The sequence below is a fragment of the Pseudopodoces humilis genome, chromosome 2 (genome assembly GCF_049639895.1).
Source record: "Pseudopodoces humilis isolate 2021_Gansu_Grassland_sample_001 chromosome 2, ASM4963989v1, whole genome shotgun sequence".
NCBI lineage: Eukaryota > Metazoa > Chordata > Aves > Passeriformes > Paridae > Pseudopodoces > Pseudopodoces humilis.
In genome coordinates, this window is record NC_142201.1 from 67,149,941 (window position 1) to 67,175,942 (window position 26,002).

Below are 26,002 nucleotides of genomic sequence, written 5' to 3' on the forward strand. Positions count from 1 at the left end.
GAGAATAGCTCATTTGTAACTTCCTTGTACAGCATCACAATTAAAGAAGAGACAGTATCTCATTTAAATGTGTTGGAAAGCGCTTAACTTTTGCTGGTGCCAGTGCTAGGTGGGGGAAGATTGAACAATTTTCCCACCGCCTGTGATTGCAGCCAGAGGATTTATTAGAAAATCAGATTTGCTAATAAGGTCAAGGAAGCCAAAATGCAGTGGTGGCAAGGATTTGGGATTCTTGGAAAATGGCATAAAAAAATCAAAAAATCAAGGGAATTCAAAGACAAGAAGACAGATACATAGAGATGGGAAAGAGAGGTTAAGATAAAGACAGTAGAAAATAAAGTGACTTGGAGAAAAAGACAGACAAACTGAAATCAATATAAGAATAAAACAAGGTATTTGAAAAAAATGGTTGCAACAGGCAAGTCTGTGTTCTGAATATGTCACAATTATCTTTTATAAGTTAAAATACGTGGGAAGAGGAAATGTCACTTTTTTCTATGTGTTGTTTGCTTGCTTCCCAGTTTTGGCTAATTCTGTCCAGCACCCTCTTTTTCTCATCCCTCCACTGTCTTTCTCCCAAAAGGAAACATCCCAACAAAATAACATTCCCTAACTCATTATACATCTCCAAGATATCATCTGTTTCCTATGCTTGGTATATCAAATAACAGTATTAACTACTGATGGTACTGATACCTGAAAATAAGATTCCCTAACTGGAATCAAAAAACATAAACAAAGAAATAAATATACATGTGCATGTGTGTACGAATTTTTTGTTAAAAGTTAATAAAGAGATATTTTGCCTTAGCTTTAAATACTTATCTACAGCATAAATAATTTTGCTGGCCCTTTTACAGTCATTGCTTTGTAACTACTGATCTAAGTGTACTTTAACCAGGCAATTTTTGCTGTTGGGAAGACGGAGATTGTAACAGCCAAAGATAAAATGGGAGTAGAATGGAAGGAGAGTACAGCAGGAATGATTTTCAGAGACACTGTGGAAAACTGCTGCTGCAATGTCTTTCTGAAAGGGAAAGCACAGGGTTAGGGTCAGCTCTGCCTCTTTGTCTAGAGTAGGACAGCAGAAGTACCTCCTGTGAATACTTCCCATTTCCTGTGGCCAGGACTGAGGCAACAACAACAGCTTCAAACCTGAAGTGTAAAAACTGGATTACACCCAAGCCCAGCAGAGAATCAAGGAGGAAGTAGAGCAGGGTTCTTGTGGGTTCAAGAACAAAATATATCACGCATATGTCACTTTATGGGAGAGAAATAATGCTGGCCGTTCATTACCTTCTCTTCAGAGTCCCCTGGCTGGCAGGTAATAACTCCATCTCGTGAGCCCCCAGCAAATGTTGCTTTGCAGTTTGCAAGCCACTGTTGTCAGAAAGAAATTAAAGAAAATATGAATAAGATTTATGGTTTGATTCAAAGGAAGATAAGCAGTACTTTAGTTTTCACAGCACATCATGTAAATAAAACTTTGCAATTGCATTTTTTATTACCATAAGCTATGGCAATTTGCTTTGACTGTAATTTAAAATGTGTAATCCTGATTTCTGTTAATATTTCAATTACATGAACTAAGAAAATTAATTAATGAATAAATAGGAGAGAGACCAGGGATATTAAAGATACCATTGTTTCTAATATTAAGGGATAAAATAGATACTTTTTGGTTATGGTTCATATGTTCAGGAAAAAACATTCAATGAATCCAGTATCTGAAACAGGTTTTTCTAGTGAATGTTAGTTTAAACAGATCTGAATGGATGTGCAGTTTCCTGACATAGCCTAAGTATACAGACAAGACCAAGAGCATAATTCAGCATACCGAGAGTGTTGCCTCTTTCCTGTTGTTGTATGTGTCCAGGTACTCCTGCAGCTCTAGAACACTGAACTTCAGCTTTTCAAGAAGGCCACAAGAGAGCAGCTGGAGAAATAAAATCAAAGGGTCTGTAAATGTCACTATGAAAGAATGCAAATACTGGTATACAGTATAGGAAAGATATTGCAAAAGAATACTTAGATTTACTATAGATTTATATTCATACTGAAAAATATTTACATTTGTGGAAAAATCTACACAACTAGGGCACTGTATTGAAAAGTCAACAGCAAAAGTTGCACCTATGATACACATGGAACTGAAATTGTGTTCTGTGTTTAATGACTTAGCAGAGGACTTCTCCAAAATTAAACAGTACACAAAGTTTAACCAGTCCAGTAGGTATCTGTTTTATATTGGGGTTTGGCACACAGGCTCAACACATTATAACTATTCTATCAGTCTGTGATTTTATACTGCCCATATGTCACTACTTACCTAATAAAATAATACAGGAAATGAATGGAAATAGAGTTCTAAGCAGGAGATAAAAAGTAAGAGATAGGAGGAGAATTCCTTTTTGACATATCTGCTCAGGAGTTGCTCAAAAATGAAACAGCCAGTAAAATAACACGCTGCAATGAAGTACATGTCTTTTGAAAGGAATATACTCACTGTTTCTGCATCTACAAAGAGGGTGGGACATTCAGAACATGATGTTAACATCTGAGAAGACCTCACAAACTTGGAGCCTATTCCTCTCAAGTTGTCTCCCAAGTAACTAGCTGCATCACAGGTTAGGAAGCAGAATCTTTTCTGAATATTCTGGAAAGCAAAATACAGTTTATTACATTATTTTACTCAAGTACGAGCTTCCTTCCTTTGTAAACAAATGGCATGGTCATTTTTCTTTGTATAATGAAGTGCAAAAGAGACCATCTCCCTGTGGAGAACTGAATGTCTGCTCTTGGATACTGAATAAAAGTTATTATGCTGGAGACAGTGTGCAGCTGGGTAGCTGTGAAACTAATTAGAGTTCATCATAACCTACTACTGAAACACATTCTTTCTTGTAAAGATGAATCAATCTTTATAAGCTTTTTAGCCACAGGTAGCTTCTTTTTTCTTATCTCTACAGGGTTAACAGAGTTGATCAGCACATTACTTTTTCTGCCCATTCCGGGCATTGTTTTCTTAATATTCCTGTCAAGTGGCTAATCACATAATATAATGGACATACTAATGCCAAACAGTAGCATGGAAAAATCAGAAAAAACCTTTTGTTTTCCCCTGTGGGAAGAACCTTCTTACTAAAACTTTACTGCTGCTTGGGAAGATTCCAGAAATACTGCGCTGCATCCAGGAATTATTCTTCTCAGCAGATTTTTTTTAATGTTTTGAGTCCTAAACCAGTCTAGTTTTCCAGAAACATTCTAGTGCTTTTCAGTGACTTATATATAAAGTGAATAATGAATAAACATAATATATTAAACTTGCACTAACTGAAACAATGATTTTGATACATACCCATCAGTTTTCACTGCCCACATATGTCTCTCTAAGGCCTAGTGCTCAGCAGTTAGGAGCAACATGAGAATATTTTAAAAAATAAATGTATGCAACATTTTTACATGATCCATTCCAAGTTACCAATGGCATTTCTCTGAGGAATGTAGGTTAGGACCTGAACCATACATATGCCTCACTGGAGAGAAGCACTTCCTAAATGCCAGTCTGAATGATAGAAGTAGTCTGTTACTGCTCCTGCATTGGTGCATGGAAGTTGAGTTGTTGAATTCAGACATGGATGCTGTTGGATTGAATGATTTTCTTTAAATGCTAAATAGACCCTCACACTGTACATAGGCTGTACACTATCAGTGATTTATAAAATGGTCAGAATTCCTGTACCAATAAATTTCATAACTACTTATTTGTAAATCTTTCTCAAAAGCATCTCAACTGCCCATCTGAGCACAGACAGGATGAGGCAGACTGATACTGGTCTTACTGCTCCCACCACCTCCAATACAGAAACAAAGTGCTACACACCTCACTCAGCACATGGTACAGATTCTCTGCTGCACTGAGCCTGTTAGAGGCAAGGGACTATCACTAATTACCACCAAACCAGATAAATGATCATTTTTATACGCAAATAGCAGAATCATCTGAATCACAGGGCTTGGTGAAAACTGGAGATTTACTACTGTGAGGTCTTCTGGAAAGAAAGATTCAGCCAAGTCTTTGTGAAACTGTTGCTGATAACATTCCCAGCAAAGCAAAGAGATCTGGATTTGATCTTAACCAGTCAGAAAAGACTGAGCTGAGAACAAAGAAGTGGAAAGAAATTTAAAATGACAGATGATGAAAGAGAATCCAAGAGACATTGGTTGAAAATGACCTCTGGAGAACATCTGATGCAACCTTCAACTCCAAGTGGGACTTTTGCTGACCCCAGATTGTGTCAGGTGTGGTTTTAACTAGCTGAGTCTTAAAATCTCCAAGGTCAGATCTTCCTCAAGGCTTTGGGCAACCTGTTTAGTTGCTGCAAAGCCCTCCTGGGGCTCAATAATTGAGTTTGTAAATCTGAGGCTGTGAATGAGACAGATTACAGAAAAAGTAACAGATACTCTTCCTCTACTCCTTTCCTTTGCAGATATTCATAAAAGCAACAATCAATTTACAGCTAAGATGATAATGGCCTTGAAGAGTGTTTTAAATTATTAAGTGCGAAACAGTGAGAGACTGTACTTTGCTATCTATGTATAATATTTCAGTAAATATATTTATTTTGTGATTACACGGACTAACAGTTCTATAATAAATTGTCATCTCAGCTATGTCCTTCTGGGTGCAGACTACAGGGGCTGAAATCTATCAAGCAAGGTCTGAATGCAGTATATATTTTATGAAATGGGATTACTGTGAACAGTGATGCCAGTTGTCAGCATATTATGAATAAATATACACCTGCATATAGTCACTGTGCTTTCTGTCCATGTAAATAATAAAAAAATACTCTCAGAAGGTTCTCTTCTTAACCTTAACCTTTCCTCTCCTGGGAAGAGGACTGTACATAACAAAAGGGCTTGATTGTGGAAGGCACTTGCTAGATCTGAAATCTACTTGTCTTGCAGCTGTCTGGTCTGCTGAAAGACATTTAATTTGAGGGAATAGAAAGAGGCAGCAGTAAAGATAATCCAGAGATCTCTGACGTCTGACTCATTTACAAGAAAAGTACTTCAATAATTTCAGGAATTTTAAATAAGTTCAATGTGTTATGGGCAATCATCCAAGATACCATTAATTTTATACAGGACTGAAATGTAGGTGCCCTGGAAAATGCACGTCTTTCACTTCACCAAGTATTTAGTTGACAAGCTCCTCCAAACAAGGATTTCGTTTCCCAGTCAAGTATTTTGGCAGTATTTTGCATTGCAAGCTTAGCACATACAGGACTTGTTTCTGAAATTTCCTATTTATGAAGGTCAAAAGTCAAAGTTGGCGGATGAGTAGTAAAGTTTCATAGTGCAAACAAAATACAATTCCAGACAAGCTGGGATCTTATGAAAAAAAATGAGACAAAATAATACTTCTATGTTTTAACACTGAAAAGAAGAACAAAATTATTTTTCTAAACTAAAAATATGGCAGTGACTCCAGCTAAAAATTGTAACTTGTTGATATTAACACCTTTTTCCTTCTTCTCCAATATCAGCTGAAGAAAATGAGGAGGGTATCTTCTGAACATAGGGCAGGCACAACAGGAAATGAAGTGTGTGGATACTAGGATTTGGAGTTAAACAGGTACTTTACAAGAAATGTTTAGGTCTTTCATTGCACTGTATTACTTATTTAGTCTTCAGAAGTGTGGCACCAGTTCCTTTTCACCTCTTCAAAGAGGAGGATCAAGGACAAATAAGTCTCTAAACACTCAGACAGGGCTATTAACCTCTAGGACTGAGGTTAAGACAGGAAAGCTGACATCATGAATAAACACAGGATTAACACTCAATCAGCACTGGGGTTTTGTTCCTTCCAAATGGTTATTTATCAGTGTTTAAAAGAATGCCTATAAGAAACTCATATTTACAGTGGCAAAATATTTAAAGGAGGACAATGTGCAGGTAGATAAGACATTCAACTCCAGTGGAGCACAAAGAAAACATGATGAAGAAGAGATTCTTACTATAGGATACTTCTTTCATACCACATTACTCTTAGATGTATGAAAATTCCTTGAAACTGAATTTATTAGCAGGGTACCCCTTGTTGTGTTCTCTGAGATCACAGGCACTTAAACTCTGCAGAATGATACCTGGGTATTTCTTTCACTGCTGGAGCATGCTAAATGTCCTGCAGCTGCAGGAGAAACAATTAAAAAAGGCTTTAGAACTAATTCCAGGTAAAACTAGACAATCATTCCTTAGAACAGCTTGTACATTTGACTCTTTCTTTTCTTATCTTTTTGCAAGATTCTTATCTTTGCAAGCATACAGTTTTAGAAAGGATAAATGTATTTCTAGTCTTCAGACTCAATCTCTGGAATTTATGTTACACGATGGCAGCTGGGTATTTCAATTCAGACGAGTAGGTACAAACCATTTAATTATGCTGACATTTACATGCACATGCTCAGATTTCAAGAGTTTGTGATAAAAGAACAGATTAACAATAGTTTGAGATTAAAAATGTAGTTTCCTTGTCTCTTGCAGTCACTGTTCCTGCAGTCTGTTGTAAAGTACTGAAGAAAACACTCTTTAAAGTGGATCCATATTTTGCAACATGACCTCCAAAACTGCAAGTATGAGATACACAGTATTTTCATGACAAAACTGGTCACAGAAGACAGTGCTGCATGAAAACGTAGTTCAGCAATTCTGCAGAAAGCAAAATGGCAAGGGTTATGTATCTAGTAGTTCATTATTGGGGCTGCTATCAAGATATACTAATTGCCACAACACAAAAATTATAATTTTGCATCTTAAACTTATTTTCTCACCTTAAACAGGGAAGAGAACACATGAAATGTATAAACTGCACAGGAACCGTCAGAGTCGCACATGAGCTGGTTGATATGACTGCGCCAGGCTTCTTCTGCATCATCACATGCTGCTGGCTGAAATGCAGCAAGGATGGCGGAGAAAAATGGTGAGGGAGGAGGGGAGGCATTTCGATCAACATCTCCAAAACTGAAGGACAAAACAGAAAAATGTGATGAAAGGAGAATACCAAGTAGGTGGCAGATAAAATATGCTATAACAGAGAGATAAAATCACAGGAGCAATTACAGCATCTTCTGAAAAATATTCATGAATTTTCAAATTACTTTTGAAGGTTGAAAGGATGTTGGTTACAATGAGAAAAATCTCCAAATCAGAATTCCTGTCTTCAGGCCATTATCATCTGTCCTCATCCCAGAACACTTGAATTGTTTTCTTGTACCATTATTTTGCGTATGAAGGCTGAAACTTCAAAGGAGAATAAAGCTCTCCCTCTCTTGCCCTCCCCAGGCTGCCATCTAACTCAGCATCCAAAACCTGAAAGAGCTCTGGATGGCATGTAAAAAAATCTTAAAGCCTTTTTATAACATATACTGGGGTCCAGCCACACTCACAAGCAGCCTTAGGAGCATATAGCTGGGATTTTTAACAATACTGAGGTTTTCTTTCATGAGAAATCAGAAGGATGAATACACACTTGATCTGTTGAACAGGTACCTAAGTAATGTCTCCATTACCGCAAATCTTTACAAATCCTTCTTTTTACTTGAATTACGCATATTATATACATAACACCTAGTTGCATAGATGTACATAAATATTGTATCTTATTTTTCCTAGAATGAAAAGCTTGGTTTTGTTTTGCCTTTTTTTTTTTCCCCCAGTTGTGTTATAATTATGCAGGTAATAAGAGCATTGTCTTCTCATTGCTCCAAACTCATGAGAATTTTATAACTCCTGTGGCTAAAACATCCATTCCATTAACTACCACCTTGTTATCCTTTTGTTTTACATTGTAAAAGAACATGTGTGAATAATAGTGCATCAAAGTACCTAGTAAGAGCAAATTGCTCCAGTCTGTCAGCTTTCTCTTCAGTTTCTGTCATATCCAGACTAAGGCTATCACTGCATTCAAATGCTCCAGGGAGTTCATTTGTCGACCCTGAAAGGTCATCCTCATGGACTGCTACATCTTGTTCTTCGTGTACAGCTTCAGCCTAGGGGAGTGAATGATGATGTCTTAGAAAACAGCAAGTTAGTAAGTTAATTCCTCTAATAAATAGAAAGCATTTAATGAAAAAACCAACCTGACAACATGTTAAACTGCACAGATACAAAGCCACAGGTTATAAATGACATGAATCAACATACTCTTCTTCAAAAATACTGTATTTGCTCAACTTTCTGTCTTGGATAAATATTATTTTTAAGGCATTTTTTCAACTTGTCTAGCAAAGAATTTCAGATTCCAATGCATGTGGCAACATAGCGAGGAAGTAATTTCTCAAGAAAAACAATAGGGTTCTTGTTACTGTCAGTCTGTCCTTTTCACTTAACACTTTACAGTGTCCAAGACTGTACTAAAGCCTCCCAGAATATATTGAAAACAATCACTGTCTGGAAGACTACATGCATGTTTAGAACTGGGAATTAATTTTAACACGTCATTTACAGTCACGAGGAATCCAAGCACTCTTACAGGCCATTAAAAGGATTATGCTTAATTTCCTTCCTTTTTCATCTATCAGCACCTAAAGCATATGATTTCTGTTCTAAACATTCCAATTTCTCTTGCTTTTTTGGTCTGAACAAGTTTTGTTTCAGCTTTAATCTTTTGGCTTTTGTCTGCCTCATCCAGAGCACCCAAATCAGCTCCTGTAGGGATGACTGCAGTGGGTTGCTCTTTTTTTGTGCACATATGCCCATGTGCATGTACATACATGTGCTGGGAATTAATAGAGAGGGAAATCTGTGGCAAGTGGAATTAAATGAGAAAAGTATCCCTCTGCAGTTTATCAAGTCTGCTTGGATCCTACAGATGAATTATGGGGATTTGTATTTGTAAAAATTAAACAAAACTTGTAACAGAGGGGACAGGATCAGAAATTAAGTAAAATAATCTTTTGGTTTGCTTTGGTTTTGAAGCAAAAGAGATAGGAGTATTCCTGAGTTAAGGGTGAATAAAATGAATCAGAGCCCAAACCACTTGAAAAGTGAAATGCAAACTATATGGCTAAATTACCAGAATAGGAACCAAAGAACCCGGTAAAAAGTGTAAATGTTTCATGCTTATTCAAGAAGTAATTAGCAGTAACCACTTTCAAATATTAAATATTAGCTTGAACGAACCACTGCAGTTTCTTCACTGCAGTGACAGAGTTTGTAGGAGGAAAACACATTTTGATAGGATAGAGCAAAGGAGGAAGGAAGAGGAAGCAAACACCTCCCACCCACTGAAGTCTAATATGATGCCCCAAAAGCAAAAAAGAAAAGTGAATTTTGGGTATTCATAGAGGATTGTAGTACACTTCAGAAATATGTGAGTTTAGGTAACTTGAAAAATACATAATATAGCATCATCTGAATTTTTGTAACCCTCAAAGAATTACCCCACTATCTTTAACAGAAAGATTTAATTTAGTGCTGTTAACAGTATATCAATAATATCTAGATTTTGGCACTGAAACATCTATGAAGAGGCTACATAATCAGTCTGTTTCTCTCAATTGCTCTATCTGTTTAAAAGTTGAGATATTTTTGGTTTTGCTTATGATGCAACAACTAAACATTCTGTAAATCACTAAAGAAGTAAAAAAAAAAATTCCTTTGCATTGATGACACCTCATCAGCTCTCTGAAAAGAAGAATTCAAAGGAAAACAGAAACAGTAAAGAGCTCAGATTTTGTGTTATGAAATGAAGTAAAAATGATTTAGGTGTAAGTTTCAAGTTTTCTGATAAAAACTGGATAACTTCTTTACATCAACTCCAAATTATTTTGAGTAAAAATACAGAAGTATGCACACTAGAAGAAAATATCTTTGAGACAAAAAACCACACCAATAAGGGAGTCTATGCTTACCAATTCAGTCATCTTTGAAACAGTTGTAACCTGGGCTATATTTTACTCCAGTATCAAACCTGTACCAGGACTAGCTAAATTTCCCTGTCAATTTCACAAGAAACTGCTCTGATTTTACATTCTTCACTTACTAACTTATTCCAAAACTTTCCATTTTTGATGAATATTGGCAAAGGGGGAATTAAAGAGATTTTAACAGTGAAGATTCCAAACCCACAAACATACATTGAACTCCTAACACACCAATAGCTACTGCAGCTGGATGCATGAGATCAGCTGCAGTTACCACCTGCAGACGTGTCTCTTCTGACTGCTGCTTCCTGAACTGAAATTCTGCCAACTTCTGATGTTTACGGTTGTTATGTGGTTACTTGCCTACCAACAGTTGTTTTGACAAATGATAATGAGTTTACCTTCTCCACAGCCACTGTTTGGAGAGGTTCCCTTCCTTTCCTATGCTTAGAAACTCTTCCCTCCTCCCATCCTTTCTTCCTACTGCAGCTGTTTTTGACACAATTTGTTCAATATTCAGCACAATTCCAACCTCCTTTTCTATGACCTCTTCAGTAGAAGTTTCCATTACTTCTGAAACATGCAGTGCTAGCAGTATCAATTTTAAGTGTGGCTGCATTTGGAGGGGGCAAGGACAAGAAGAAAGCCAACAATTACCAAAGATACATATATTCTTCCTCTGCCCCAGTCTCATGCACTGCTCTTTCTGCAGAAGTCACACAATTTAGATATGACAGAGAAGCTTTACCGACAGAAGCCAACAGTATCATCAAGCCACTAATTCATATACAGCCCCAAAACCAGATTATATTTCTGGAGAGACACCGAAAGTAGGTTCACCTCATCTCCCATAAGCAAGTACCGTCAAAGAGAAAATTAAAGAAACCATCCCTGTATTGATAATGATTTACAAACCTTGTTCTGTCTTCATTTTCTGACACAGTTCTCTGAAATACCCTGTGCTGAACATGGTTGTTGTATCCTTGCAAATCCTGCTTCCCCACCCCCAGGATGGTTTAATACTGTGGTCATGAATTTAAAATTTCTGTGTGTCTGCCAAAAGGCAAATACTGAATCCAGGGCACACAACTGTACAATAGGGCCCCACATACAAAAATATTTCAGAGAATACACGCGTACACCCACCACATGGGCTGGCATATCATTCTTTAATTCAGCATGAAGAACAAAAGAATATTGCCTTGGAGTTGTAACTTGTAGCCAGCTCATGAACTTGTCTTCTGATGAGCTTGCAGTATTTTGGTACATATGTAGTGCAACATATTTAAGAAACAGTAAATGAAATCTCTTCATGAAGGAAGTATAAGTAGAAAGGAAATGGTATGAAAGTGCAGTAGTGCATGAATGTATTGTACTATGCCATTAGACAGAGGAAGCCAGAATATATTTCACAGATTTCACAGATCAAGCCCTTTATGAAAGTGTAAGCAAAAAAAATTGTAAGATAAAATACAGTCCAGTTAGAAAAGAAAGAAAAAAATGCATTCACCTTGGGCCCTTCAGACACCTGGAGATTATTCATACCAGGCAAAGACACATCAAAGCTGGATGTTCCCATGTTAAAATTATGAGCGTCTGCTGAGGTTGTGTCACATGACGTGGAAAGTGAGTCAATATGATTTGCATCCTCAGATGGGGAAAGATTTATAATCTGTTTAAAAAACAATGAAAGCACAAAAGAACTGAGTATACAGCTACCCTACCATATGCTGCTTTCATAAACATGCAAAGCAGACAGTGTCTTAAAGTGCAGTGACAGTGGCTCTCTTAGTCTGCATATAGACACAACCCTTTGAATATTTCTGTCATAAAAATTTTATGAAAAGCATCCTAGAAGTGAACAATGAAAATCTGACACCGTTTACCAACCTGGAGTGTTGTTCTATTTCCTTAAGTGTTAAATACATCAGAAAGATTTACCATTGGCCAATTGTCAAAAATTGTCCTATAGCAAAAAAAGGCAAATAGTAAGACCTGATGATTCCTGTTTCAAACTTTGCATTAAAATTCCTGTTTGTCTTTGCAAATAAGGGAAAATGCACCGACTAATTTCAGCTCAATAGATTGTACCTGGGCAGAGGAAACTAAAAGCCCAGCTTATTTAAACCCACCACCCTATCTTTTCCTAAATTTTGAGTTTGCAACTTACTAGGTCTGAGTTCTCCAAGATTTGGCTGGTGGTCAGGTCCTCCTCCTCTGAGGACTCATCTGAGTCCTCATGGTTCATTTTGTTCAGGCTGGGTGTGCTCCCTGAGAGCTGGTTCTCTTCCATCAGCTGCATGTCACACTTGTCCAGGCTGTCCAGGGACCGTCTGCGCACTCCCCAGTTGAAGTTGTCCATGCTCTCACCCTGAAATCAGACAGAGGGTCAGCTTGCTTGATATAAAACTAATCATATTGCTAACACGCGATCAAAGTTAGCTCCAGAAATATTTTTTATGTAAAAATATAGTGAAATCTTGAAATAAGCATTATCTTGCTTTTTCACCTGGAGATAAGAGCAGAAGCGTGGAAATGGCAGTTAAATGAACACTCAGTCTTTTCAGTATTAGATATTTTTTTCATGCACTTACTAAATTAAGAATTTGTTTTTGTAAGTCCACATATACACACTCCTCAATACCAATAGAGCAGTGACACGCAAAGGAAAAGTTTGAAAGCAATTTAAAAGGATTATTTCATGAAGTTTAAAAGTATTAGAAGCACAGTTCATACCAATGGTTCAATTGCAAAACATGTTAAAGATTTTAGATTCTTTGCTTTATATACATAACCATAATGGTGAGTAGATTTGAACAAACCCTTGCTTTACACAAAAAGTGTAACACCTTAAGCAGCACACCTTGTAAATTTTTATTGTAGGCCCATATTGTTTATTTTTTAATCTACTTAATTATTTGAAACTATATTTTGGGAATAGCCTGACCAGCATTGCCTGTGAAATCACATTTTAAAAAGGATACAGTCAAATGGACCAAACATTTTATATTTATCAGACTTTCAGTTCCGATCCCACACACAGTTACATAAAGCTGAATGCATTAAGCAAATCGTGCAACCATTTGTTAGGCTGGTGAACTGATAAAAAGATCACTTGATTTCTTTCATGTATAAAAATGACAATTAGTTTTCCACCCTTTTTCCATTTATTTACTTTATATATTTTCCAGTGGACTGTATGCCTTTTCTCTGATTGCAATAATATCTAGTTCCCTTTTTCCTCTCTGGCAAATAAATGCAGGACCTCATCCACAACTGCTCCTGCCATGGACCTCCAGAGGCAAAAGGGGTGTTACAGCTAGAAAGGTCTCACCAGAAGTATTCAGATGCAGTTTTGGGTACTTTATTTTGATGAAAGCCCTCAATCCTGCATCAAACATGGGAAGGAAATTTATAGAGAAAAATGTTTCCTTTGAGGGTTTAGGGCTGCCTGTTTTGAACAAGACTCTGTAAGTTGCAAAGCTCTGAAACAAGCAAGTCAATTGGTGAAATTCAAACTGACAGTGATATTTTAAATATTAATTTGAAAAAATATAGTTCTGCCTAAAAATAATATTATTATCAAGTAACTGATTATGATTCTTTCCTGGATTTATTCAGATCAAAATTATGTGCAGTCATTGAGAAAGTGGTCTCGGTTCAGAAAGGTTCCTTAAGCAGGGCTGTGATTTTAAACACTTGAGTGATGCCCTTTTGGGACTACTCAGACATTTACTGAATGGGGATCAAACTGCATAAAGTGCAATGAATTAAATTGCAATCTTACCTCCTTAACAATCAACAAACTTGCACAAATTGATCTTATTTTGCATCATTACCACTTAATGCAATAGACTGTGGAATTTGAATAGGAGGGGAAGTTCAGTTTCATGACATTAAGCTCACCATTTCATGTACAAATATGATGAAAATAGAAAAAAATATTTTTAAGGAAGAAGAAAACCCTTGCAATTCACAAGAACATTTAAAACTAAGGAATGCACTATAATGAAGAGAAAATTAAGATGAAATTTTTATGAAGACTGACACATTATTGGAAGAAACCTGTGTTTTCATCCTGAGACTGGTACCATATGGTAGTTTTGTGTGGAAAGAGAACAGAACACATCTAACTTAAGAAGTCAGGCCTCTTTAAATCATCAAAATGACTGTTCAGTTCCAAGCTATTTATTTTAGCAAATTATTTGGTTGTCCATCCTCCCCCTCAAACGCTGGAGGACACATGCAGAAATGAGACATCCTCCAAAAACACATCAATTACTGAACTAACAAATGACAAGATGACATAAATAAGCAAGCAAGCAAAGATCACTGTCATCACACCCTTATCCTCATGATGCCTAGCAAAGCCATCAGTAAATTCAGCAGCCCATGTCTGTGGGAATATTTCCTGTTGCAGTTTTATTCTGCAATGCCTTAAAGAAGTAAGCCAGCAAAAAGAAGGAAAATAAAAGGGACATTTCCAGAGCATGCAGTTAGTTGGGGTAGTGAATTAAAAGTGAAGGAAAAGGGTAAAAGAGATGAAACACTGTAACTCAAATACCCACAGCATATGGATTAGCATAGGCTTGCTACAGGGGCACCCTGAACCATACTGAATTTAAACAAGAGGTCAGCACGTGATTATGGAGTTGTTGTTTTTGTAGTGCATTTAGCAATCTTTCTTTCACAATTAACAAGAAAGAGCAAAGATATATCTGTGAGGTTGTTCATTTTTATGTACAGCAGGAGCAAAGCCCTCTCCCATCTGAAAAGTCACCAGTGATAAAGATCAATTCAGAGGAAAACAGTCACGTTATAAGTGTGTCTGGCCAGCTATGAGCATGTACCACACAGAACTTCCTACAGTCACCACTCTCTGGATAAAGGAGCAGATGTGCTCTTGCAGCTACTTCAAACTTCACAACATCTAGGAAGAAAGGAGAAACTTTCCCCCCTATGTGGGGGAGAGCAGTAATGCTCCTCCACAGAGGCAGTAAGAATCATGCAAAACCTCTTTCACACAAGTTTTCCTTCTTACTGTGTTGACAAAGTATGCAAAGTTAATGGAAACACCCAAATATTGTAGGGTATAGGCAGAAGTATTGTGGAACTACATAGTAAGTTTCCATATGGATCTATCTTTTACAGCACAGGAATTTTGAGACAATGATTTCTGGCGGTTGTGTTTGCATAATAACTGATATACAAACTATCAGAAACAGACATGCAAAATTCTGTGGTTGCTGATTTCTGCATTATTTGTACAGCTCATTAAATTATCTACCATTTCAATTTTCTCTATACATTGATAAATTTAAAATTTAGGTCCCAAACTGGCAATGACTGCTGTGTCTTTTCAGTTTTCCTCACAGGGCAAATGAGTCCAGCGAAGTTGGTAGGACCATACAGCTGTATTAAATTAGGCTGTAGAAATTAATTTATTCAATTAAATTCAGTTTGATAGCAATAATGGAAACTGTCTTAAACAGTTTCAGACATCTGTTTAGCAAGATGCTATCAGAAGACAATATTCCTCAACAGAAAAAGTAGAAATTATGTATAATTTTCCCCTACAAACAAATGGCCCAAACTCTTTAAGTAATGAAGTTTCTACACATCAATCAAGCACAAAGATATCACAAGGAGAAAGGGCTCAGTTTGAAAAACGCTGATACTAGAATTAAGATATTTTAAAATTTGTGAAGACTGTTGAACATGTCAAAAACAAACTTAAAATGAAGCAGAATTTTTGAGAAAGACCTCAAAAATATTTCTAATACAAGACAAAAAAATGAAGCACCAGTCAGAAATGCAAGCACACACACACACACTCACCTACGCACACACTGAAGGGGGGAGGCAACAGCAAAACTATGATGTTATTCTACAATATAAATTTGCAAGAAGGCATAACATATGCTGGCACATCTGAGTTCAAGTAGCATTCTTACCTGAAGTTCCTGGGTAGCAGATATAACAGATAGAAAAACAAATAGAAAGAATCTATGTAAAATCACTGCATTAAAGACATCATAGACAAACATTTGCCTACAATTTTAACAAATATTATCATGGAACTTCAACTCTACCTTTTAAGACTGAAAATAACTATTTCTTGCTTTCACATCTTTAGCAATTTTCAAACAAGTATACCTTGTGGTCTGGGGATGACCCAAGTGTCACTGGCCTGTTAAAATCATATACACTTTTTTGAAGGACTGATGCTGCTCCTGCTAGATTTAGTTTTCTAACACTGTTTTTTTATTTTTATGAATATACCGCACTTCGATATGATGTAAATGTTACAGTTTCTACTTAGTCATTGGAGTAGTAGCCTTTGACACCAGGTCTGAATTTATTTTAAAACAACAGTAAGTTTAGTCTGAACTAAACTTTGGAACACAATCCACAGCAATTTAAAAACCATGAAGTGAAACTCAACATTTTTAATTTTACTTCACATAGAACTAGAGAATCTTGGTATCTTTTTAATGACCAACTTAGGACTATTAGGATATCAATTAATGTAGGCCTCAATCTTGAAGTTGGCCACATGTATAAAAAAATCTTTGCAGAGTCACAGTCCATGAAAGAAAATCCATTTTAAAAGGAATTGTTCTTCACAATTATATATATTTTCTATATGGTTTTAACTGGTGAAGAAAAAGAACAAATTCCTGAACTTCAGTGGACAAAATATTATCAAGTGATCTTCAGTCAAAACTGCAGTCCTACATCCTTGTAATATCTTGAAAGCATTTAAGACACAGAAATTACTGCAGCCAGTGTATTTTTGCCAAACATCCTGGCATTATTGTTTTATCATTCATCCTTGTTTGGAACCTTGAAGCTCCTTCAATATTTGTCTAATGTATTTTCAACCATTGCTGCCAACTACCCTTTCAGTTTGGCTTTTTTTGTTTTTTTCCCTTAGCGAAGTCATTGGCAGCTGTGAGCCAAGATTACTAATTTTGATACAGAATTTCCTGACTTGGAAGCATAAGGACTTTGTGACATTTTTTTTTTCCTATTCCTTCATCCTTTCTGTTCATTGGAAGAAAAAATTCAGATGTACATGAGTCCACACCTGAGTGTTCAGTTTACCTTAAAATTATTTTACTACAAATAGGTAGAAAAATGAATATTTCTTCCTGTACACATGTTCTTCTCAGTCAGAATGATGACTGAGAGAATTCATGTTAAAAACAAGTCCAGATTATGACAAGTTATTAAACTTGAGGTTTGCTGAACATATGAGGTACTTCAAAAGAAGTAACAATTTCTGAACTGTTAAACATCAACAAAATCGTGAGACATGTTTGGCAATGGATATTAATATTTGGTCTTTCCTGATCAAATAGAAATAAATACCCCAAGTTTGATATTAGCAAGATTAAAGGGTGTAGTCCTTAAAAATTTATCAGTTCTTCAAATTTTTCCCTTCAGCAGTTTCAGCTCAAGGTGAGCTGACAGGCTTCACCTGTCAAGACTTGATCTGGCTGCTCAGGATTCTGTTTAGCTCCTGCATGAAATGATGAAATCACAGACACTTCAGCAGAGTGGAAGGTACATCTCTAAGTGATTTCATCGGCAGTTACAGGAATAAAAGCAGCCTGAAGGCCTGAATTAATGTTTCAGAGGGTTCCTTATGAACCAAGAGATTTGGAACAATTTCATTTTATACATTTTTAATCAGCAAATATATATATTTTCTTAACAATTTATAAATCTATAAATTGTATTTAAAATAAGTTCACTTAAAAGTAGATTCACCAAAAAGGTACTAGAACAGAGGCTTTATTTTCCACTACCAGTTTTGCAGCGTTTCCTAAAGTAGATTCAGAAAGGAAGGGTGTGGTAGTCCTTTTACTGTTACGCTACTGAAATAAACACTAAGTGAAGTTCATAAATAATCTAAACTTAAAAGTACATTTATAGTTACACAGTTAAAGTTTTATGTTGCAAGAAGAGAAGTGTTTAGCAGAAGGAGTATAAAAGTGTTGTAATAAAAAAGCTGTTTCAGAGAAAATATACTGTACCTCCCCATCTTCCAGCTCAACATCTAGGAAATCAAAGTCTCTAAAGACTCTGAATTGTTGTTCACTGTTTGAATCATCCATGTTCTCCTGCTCCCTCGTTCCGTCTTCTGAAGAGACCAAGCTTGTTTGATGCTCAATCAGATCCAAATCACCACAGGAAGAAAAAATCACCTACAATTCAAAGGATTTCTTTTGTTACAAACTGTTCCCTCTGGTTGTTTCTTCCTAAAAGCTGTAATTGGTTGTTCAGAAGACTGTATTTCCAGTACACACCTAATTCCTTCACTGAGTATTTTTAGAACACTCTTTATTATTTATGTTGGACAGGTGCCTTCAGATTAAACTTGTACAAAGAAACAACTTCATACTGTGGGAACACATCCAAGAATATTACAGCTACCTCCTAATGGCTGCAGATTGATGTTGCCTGGATGTTTGTAGACATATATAGGAACAAAATTCAGAGAACTTAGCAGAGAAAATACTGTCAAGGGGATGATATAACAAGTTCATTAAAAAAAACACTCCAGTTAACAAGTTGTTAAAAAATATGTCAAGATTGGAAAATACAAGCTATAATTTTTTTCTTTCCTACTGAGTATACTTGTTCTGCAATTTAGTTGCAAAAACTAAACAGCTCCCATCTTGCAGAAACAAAGGTCCTGTTCTCCATAATACAAATGACATATACCATGTTCAAAAACATTCAGAAATTTTTCTTTTTTCTATAGAAAATATTTAATAAACACTTTAAGAGCTTCCTACCCTGAGTGATCAATCACTCTTTTCCTGGCACCAGATAACACTAATTTTTAAAGAGTAACATCAGAACTAGTGTTTAATGGAAAAATCAGACACACACACCCTTTCTCCTCCCATTTTACTTGTGTAATTTAGTTTTTTACTTTATAAATGTTCTGTATTGGTAGTTCAGAGGCCATTACTCTCTGTCCACTGAGATGGCATAAGTAAAACCTACAGCATCAAATTCTCACATAAAAAAACTCCACATAGCTCTCAAAGTGAATCTTTAAGTGAAAGGGCCATTCACTCCCTGGTCCATATGCTGAGAAACACAGCCTGGGCCAGTACAAAGGATAATGACAGTAGTGACTTCAAAATTATGCAAATCTGGTCAGCAGCTCTGGGAAACACAGTTCTTCACTTTCAACACTTAGGACACAATTAAACAAAACCTGGTCAATACAAGGCTACTTACTGAAGGGTTTTTACTCAGCCCAACTTCCTGACCACACAGGGAAAGGACATGCACCAGCTTTTCCTTTGTCCTTTTCTAGGAAACAAGAGGTTTCTCAAGTGAGCATTTTTTTAACCACCCATTCTCCCTGTGGCTAGAAACATACATTAGCAATTTTTAATTAGGAGGAACCAACAAAAGAATTAGTCATTAAATGCTCAAAGGATTGCTTTCAGAGAAACTATGCATTGAAGAAACATAAAAACAGCTGTTAATGATTTTGCTATTTATTATATTTAAATTAGTCTATAAATTCCACTGAGTATATTAAGGAAACATTGGATCATATGCATCACTTCAAAAAGACAGTTCAGAAACCTAAAATTAAGCACATGCATAATTTTTTGTTTTTGTATAATTTAGCCTGAGTCACTGCTACTTAACCTGCTATATCAAAAAGGAGAAAAGAGCAAAAATTAAGTTTATTCTGCATGGCTTTGTTTTAACTGGCAGATAACCAAAATCATTAAGGTAATCAAATATCACTTCTAGGAAAATTATTCTTTTTATTGAATTTCCCATGAAAACAACTTTAAAACTTGCTATCTACCTGCTCCCCTTGCTAATATCTGAACCCATCTGTCGTTAAGAGGTCTTAAAGAGATACATTTCCTGCAAGCTGAAAGAAAAACAGCTTTGGGATAGCAGATGGACATAACTCAGCCCATTTTTGAGTCCAAGAAGGACACTCAGCACACAGGGTCAGATGTTATGCTGCCACTGCCCCAGGCAGCCATGAACAGCACTGCACAGGGCACAAGCATTTAAGGACCCAAGCATGTGTCAATTCAGCTGCTCTGACTGCAACTTGCTAATGAATAGTGGGCTACCTACCTGAGAGTACTGGGGTCTCTTCCAGCTCACAGGAACAAGGACATTGGAGTTAGATCCTGATGAGGTTGAGGAAGTGCTTCGGGTGACAGCCATTGCCCTGGGTTTGCCATCTCGCCCAGAAGAACTCTGCAGCTCATCATACCGTCTCCCAATAATTGGAGTCTTAAACAGAGAGTAATTATTCAGAAGCACCCTGTTTCAGGATGAACTTAGAAGAGCCATATTGCTTCAGTTGGAGGAAAAGATTATTTTGAAGGGATATACGGGGATAAAACAAGGAGTGCAGCAAATTTCACATCACTTGGTACGTTTCTTATTTTCCACTGTGGATGTCTGAATAGCTACAGCCATACTTAGTAGCCAGAGCTTATGTTCAAAGATATCACAAAGATACGAGTGATAATACTCAAAGCAACTGCCACACAAGTTGCTGACATAAGAACCAGCAAGAACTCAAGAAAGCTTATGAAGTTAATGTCAAATATGCACTTCTTGCATATTTTTAATCGCTTTTCCTAGGAGTGCTGAACACTTTGGCCCTTTTCCAACTGGTATTGAAATGCTTTCTTGGATTGACAATAGCATTTTCCAGAGCTATACTGACAGGAAAGCAAATAGTACCATATGCCATTTTATGCTTGTATTTCCTTTTAACCTCAACAGCTCACTATTATCTATATGAAATAATCTATAATGCTGCAAAGAATTCTGCAGCTTCTTAACAATAAAGTGAGTTGCCCATTAAAGTCACTAGGACCATGCAGTTCTATAAAGTTACAAGGGTTTGCAGGATAAAGACTGCTGTGAGAGAGTCCAGTCAGAAGTCAGAATTAAGGTGTTAAGTAGCAAAATTACAAAAAATACCTCTGAAATATCAAAATGAAACTCCAAAGTCTTCCCTGGTAGCTCCTTGGAGGCACTGTTCCACACTCGATGTATTTCCATTTTTGAAAGATCACTGTGTTGATAGGAAGGCAGAACTAAACTGGCAGAACGAGAAACTACCAATTTCAGGATATTCAAGGCTTCTCTCCAGTGAATACTCTAGAAATAATATATTTACTCAGCAAACAGAAAGCGATATTCACACACATTCAAGACTATTTACATTTTACAGTCATATTTTTTACCACATAATTAAAATGTAGAATTGGAATATCTGTGTTCTTTGCCTCTCTTGGCCAGTGACAGAGTGTGTAACCGGAGAATAATTTCAACATCAGAGACCAAGACTTCCCTAAGGTGTCACTGTTAGGGAACTGGCCCACAAGCTGGGAGACCTGTGGACAAAGTCAGCTTGGCAGAGGATTTAAAATCTCCTACCTGAATGTCTTAATCAATATGAATAAATATAAGGGCCATAGAAGAATCCCCACTTAATAAAAAAGGTAACTTGACACAGGTTTTTACCTCTGTGAATTCCTAATACTCCCATGTATTTTTCACTTGTCAAGAATTAGGTACAGAGGTCTCTGAAGAGAAGTGCTTACGCCACACCTCCCTTGTGCTAATAATTAAAGAATGGTCACCCAGGCTCTGAGTGGTATTAGGGTTGCTCCGAGGTGATCCAAGGCTGAAGCCCAGCCTTCCCCCACAGTGAACACACTGCCAGGCATCTTCTCTGGGGATGCACAGACATCAGGATGTTTAAAAACTTTGTACCACACTACACACTTGCAGCCCTCCCTGCTAATCTGGTCTTAAATTCTTACATAGAACAGCAACTTACAATAGTAAATGCTGCTAAGTTCCTATATTAATATAAAAATGATGTGGTATTTACCTGTACGTATTTTTCAATGGTTTTTAGCACTTCCATGTTAAACTGCTTCACAGGAATAGCTGACAGGTCCATATAACTAAGAAGACTGTAGATCATCTGTAAGAGGGACTGTTGCATACTAGGAAGGCCCTTTTCTAGAAGCTGTTAAAAGAAAAGTGAATATAACAAAATTTTGACATATTTCTTCTTAAATAAAAAGCTACTGGCTTCACAAACAGCAATTTGTACTCTTCATCTTTCTTCACTCACTGATTTTGCAAGGCTATTTTACAATAATTTCACAACTGACGATGATACAGGCATGAAGTAAAAAAGAGCTTAAGTTGGGAGCCAAATGCCAGCCTGCTTTATTTTATATATGCCTGCCCTAACTTATCCAGAAAACACATTCAGCAGTTGAGTAAACTGGTAGGTAAAATTTACACTGTAATTGGGTAAGCACATCCAGTAAAAACAAGGGAGGATCTTTTTCTGTCTAAATTTGCTGGAAGTCAGTGAGAAGAAAGAAAACTTGCTGAAGAAACAAAACTACTACTATTCAGACATCAATAAATATTTATCAAATATATTTCACTGCCAGTGCTCACTGGCTGTAAGTGCCAAAGAAACATTTTCTGTTTAGGAGGGGGTGGAATCCCTGGGCCCTCTTACTGGAGAGAGTAATACAAAGAAAGGCTTGATCTAAATTCTGGAATTTTCAGACACCTGAGTATAGATCCTGAAATACCACAATGAACCTTGGAAATGCAACTGTGCTCATACATATGCGTGGCAGTAATTCCAGAGTCATATGGACAGCCATGGTTTGTTTGTATGCGTGTGAAATAAATCAGCTGAAAATTTCCTGGCAGGCAGCACCTCCTTTTATTGGTGATAGAAGCTGTCCCACTCCAAAAATTTCAGAGGCAATCAAATGTTTTCGCTGGAGGTTATCAGAGCCTCAATACTAGACACCATCCTCCCAATTCAGGCTGACAAAAAAGTTCTGACACTGGCTATTAGAGTTACTGGATTCTAGAAAAAAAATTGCTTATAAAAACTGTGAGCTGCCTCCTGCCTTCCATCAAAGAAAAATTTCAATTTTTATCCAAGTGGACTTTAGTAAATTTTTAGATATCCTTCTACAGATGTAGAAGGATAAGGTTTCTCCTTTCATTGCATGAGAATGTTTCATGCCAGCGCAAATGGAACCTATTTTATCCTACTAAATATCTTCTGATTTCTTTCATCAGCAAAAGTGAGTAGCAATTAGTGATTCATAAAACAAAGCAAGCAAATTCTATTAACAGCACAATAATGGGAACTCATTATACTTATCTATTCCTCTACAAATAGACAGGAAGAATTTTTAAATTAGAAGTACTACATGACAATCTGCTCCAGCCCTTAGACATCTTCAGTCCCTCAGACATCTTTACCGAGAGAGAAAATGTGCTTAGCAATTCTTCCTCAAAATAGGTTTACCAAGGTTTTTTTTGCCTTCTGTAAGGATCTTGCAATGGAAAATTTGATTCCTTCTTTCCAAATATGTGGTTTCCAAATATGTGTTTGATTCCTTGTTTCCAGTTTGTGTGATACAGAACATCAGCCAGTATATCATTTCAGTGAAGGATTAGAAGAAACTATCTGGATGACAGAAAGAAAATTTTTTGTTCTCTGACAGAGACTATTGCATCAGATAATTGGGATAGGAAAAGGAATTCTTGAGAAATAATGGGAATTTTGTCTCTGTTGTTTAGAAACTGCTGTTTAGAAAACTGTTATAGGAACCTTATCTCTGAAAGTTTGTAATTTCCATTACAGTTGGTATAAATTTGTTGTCAAAATAATTTGTTGACTGAAACAGCTCTTGGCCCTTAAACCTGACATATTTGGTGACTGTGTCAGTTTTAACTTGCTCAGATATGTGGTGGTTCGTAGCCCAAGTGTGTCCTTAAATACATAATGAATTTGCAATAAGAAAGAGTATTTCTGTTTAAAAAAAAGAATAGCAACCTTAACATGCCTTACATGCATGAATAGAATAGAATAGAATGAATCCTATTGCTGCCAGAAGTAACAAAAATAGCAGCGAGATGGAGTTGTAGTAACACATCATTTGGATAAGAGAATTCCAGGACAAAGAGTTTCCACTGTATTTGTAAAAAGAAATAAAACTGTTCTCAACATTTTTTTTTTGTTTTTACTTTTGTACATATGATCTGTTTTGAAGAATTGTGGATTCCTCACTTGTTCTGTGTGGTAACTATTTTACCTGGGCTCAGGAATCTACATTGCATTAGCAACATTTGTCCCCCTCCTGAAGCAACAGCTAACCCAGAATAAGTGGAGAAGAGAGCAGCCTTCTCTTTCAAGTGCTGCCTGGGCTGCTACTGCAGGAGACAGCTCCCCTGCCCCTCCCAGTCTGGCAGTGGGTGTGAAGAGATACTTAGCTCTGAGGCATAACCATGCAGTCAAACACATGCTTTGAGAAATAAAGAGGGCATTTCAAAAGCCATGTCTGATAGACAAGCCATTACTCAGATTAATGCCTTATCTAGGGCATGCTTCCCTTTACAATACAGATGGTTTAGTTTCTACTGATTCTTTGAACAGGTTATAAATGCTTGTATTTTTATCACAAACAATCCTCCATCTAACAAGGAGGAGGTGGAAAAATCTACCATAAACATATTACTGTGCACTAGGGATTCTTGTCCTTTCTTCTCTATTAATAGCATTAAAACTTAAATTGGAGCATGACCCTGGACTTAATGAATCACCAGATATGCTCAGATATGCTCCCAGAATGAGTGTGCTTTCATGTTTAAAGTTTAAATTTTAAAAATCTGCAAAAATCTAGCATAAAACCAAAGTAAGCTTTCAGTAATATGTTTGTATACTGATCTGATTTTGGTTGTGGAGGCTGAGAGTTCTACTGCACTACTGAATAGTGATTTGTCCTCATCTGTAGATGGAGATGTCCCAGTAGTTTTCTAGATGAAATTATAATTTTTCATGAATGGAATATATGTAAAACTAAGTAAGGAGCACTACTTTTCACTGTAAGATTTGGATAATAACAGAGCTCAAAAGTTTTATTTTGTGCTAGAATCACACCCCTTGATGACAAGCAATGACCTGCCATCGAATAGATGAAATACAAAATTTTACCTCTATGGCAGTAATTGAAACTTCTGCCTTGCACTGAGAGCATTTGTTTTCATAGTCTTAACTTGTGGTACAGCATCTCCTTCTGAAACTACACCTGTGTTTGGAAGGGTCACTGTTGCAATACAATTTCCTTTGTTATTCTTAAGCACTGCCTGTCTCATGATTTCCCTCTGCCCCAAGAGTTGGGGACTGAACCAGGATTGTTAAAGCTCGAGGCTGTGTATGGCTTTAACACTGAAGTGCAGGTTGCCCAGTGGGGCTGTTGACCTATTTGGCTTTACCAATTGATAGTGTATCCCACAGCTGGTTTATAGGAAACAGGGGCATATTGTTTATCCTGGCCTGGGGATTAATTAAGAAGAAAAGAGGAAACATTCTGAAAGCTGGAAAATAAATAAATAAATTCAAGGCCACAGCAGGCTGAATAAGACGGTTTCTTGTCTTGCTACACCACCAGACTGGCAGCTACTCTATGCCCATATAAATATTCTCCAGACATGACTCAACAGAGCTGTACTCAATGTAAACACAGAGAAAGGAAGTCAGTGCTTACGACTCTGTCATCCTGCTGCTGGTGGGGCTATGTGAGGAATGTGTCTTTATTACAGTAAAAAACCTGCCTGGCTTGCTGTTGGTACAGTAGGTGGTGCCAATCTACAGCAAGGGGGAACAGTGCAGGAAAGAGTCTCCACATGCACGTCTCAACCCCTTTCAAGGGGAGCAGGATCACAAGCAATGGCCTTTGTGGAGGTGGTGCAGCACTAGGGACTGTACAGAGAGCACTGAAGAGAAAACAGAGGGGCAACTGCTTTCCTAAGGCTGGGAAAGCAAATGAGAAAGAATTTAATCACTTACATTTTTATAGCATTTCTTTATTACAAATAAAGTTTTAATAGCATTTTTTTATTAGGAATACAAGCTTCCACTGTGAAGAAGACACTTGACTCTGGAGGGTTCAATGTCATGAAGAGCTCTTCATCTGAAGAGCTAATAGCTCTCCAGA

At 36.8% G+C, this 26,002-nt stretch overlaps 1 protein-coding gene across 6 annotated transcripts in view; it reads right to left on the reverse strand.

Moving 5' to 3' along the window:
* The window catches only part of FRY (FRY microtubule binding protein), a 220,208-nt gene that overhangs the window by 11,887 nt on the left and 182,319 nt on the right, over window positions 1-26,002 (reverse strand). For 5 of the 6 annotated variants that reach the window (XM_088067734.1, XM_088067729.1, XM_005516302.3 and 2 more), the window contains 12 exons: window positions 21,847-21,987; window positions 20,928-21,107; window positions 20,064-20,225; window positions 19,191-19,265; window positions 17,972-18,142; window positions 12,100-12,300; window positions 11,440-11,601; window positions 7,891-8,054; window positions 6,837-7,026; window positions 2,507-2,656; window positions 1,838-1,936; window positions 1,297-1,380 (listed from right to left, as the gene is read on the reverse strand). In XM_088067734.1, the coding sequence (XP_087923860.1) occupies window positions 1,297-1,380; window positions 1,838-1,936; window positions 2,507-2,656; window positions 6,837-7,026; window positions 7,891-8,054; window positions 11,440-11,601; window positions 12,100-12,300; window positions 17,972-18,142; window positions 19,191-19,265; window positions 20,064-20,225; window positions 20,928-21,107; window positions 21,847-21,987 (1,779 nt within the window). Of the gene's footprint in view, window positions 1-1,296; window positions 1,381-1,837; window positions 1,937-2,506; window positions 2,657-6,465; window positions 6,715-6,836; window positions 7,027-7,890; window positions 8,055-11,439; window positions 11,602-12,099; window positions 12,301-17,971; window positions 18,143-19,190; window positions 19,266-20,063; window positions 20,226-20,927; window positions 21,108-21,846; window positions 21,988-26,002 lie in introns of those variants that run through there. The other variant, XM_088067737.1, reaches the window with a different exon arrangement.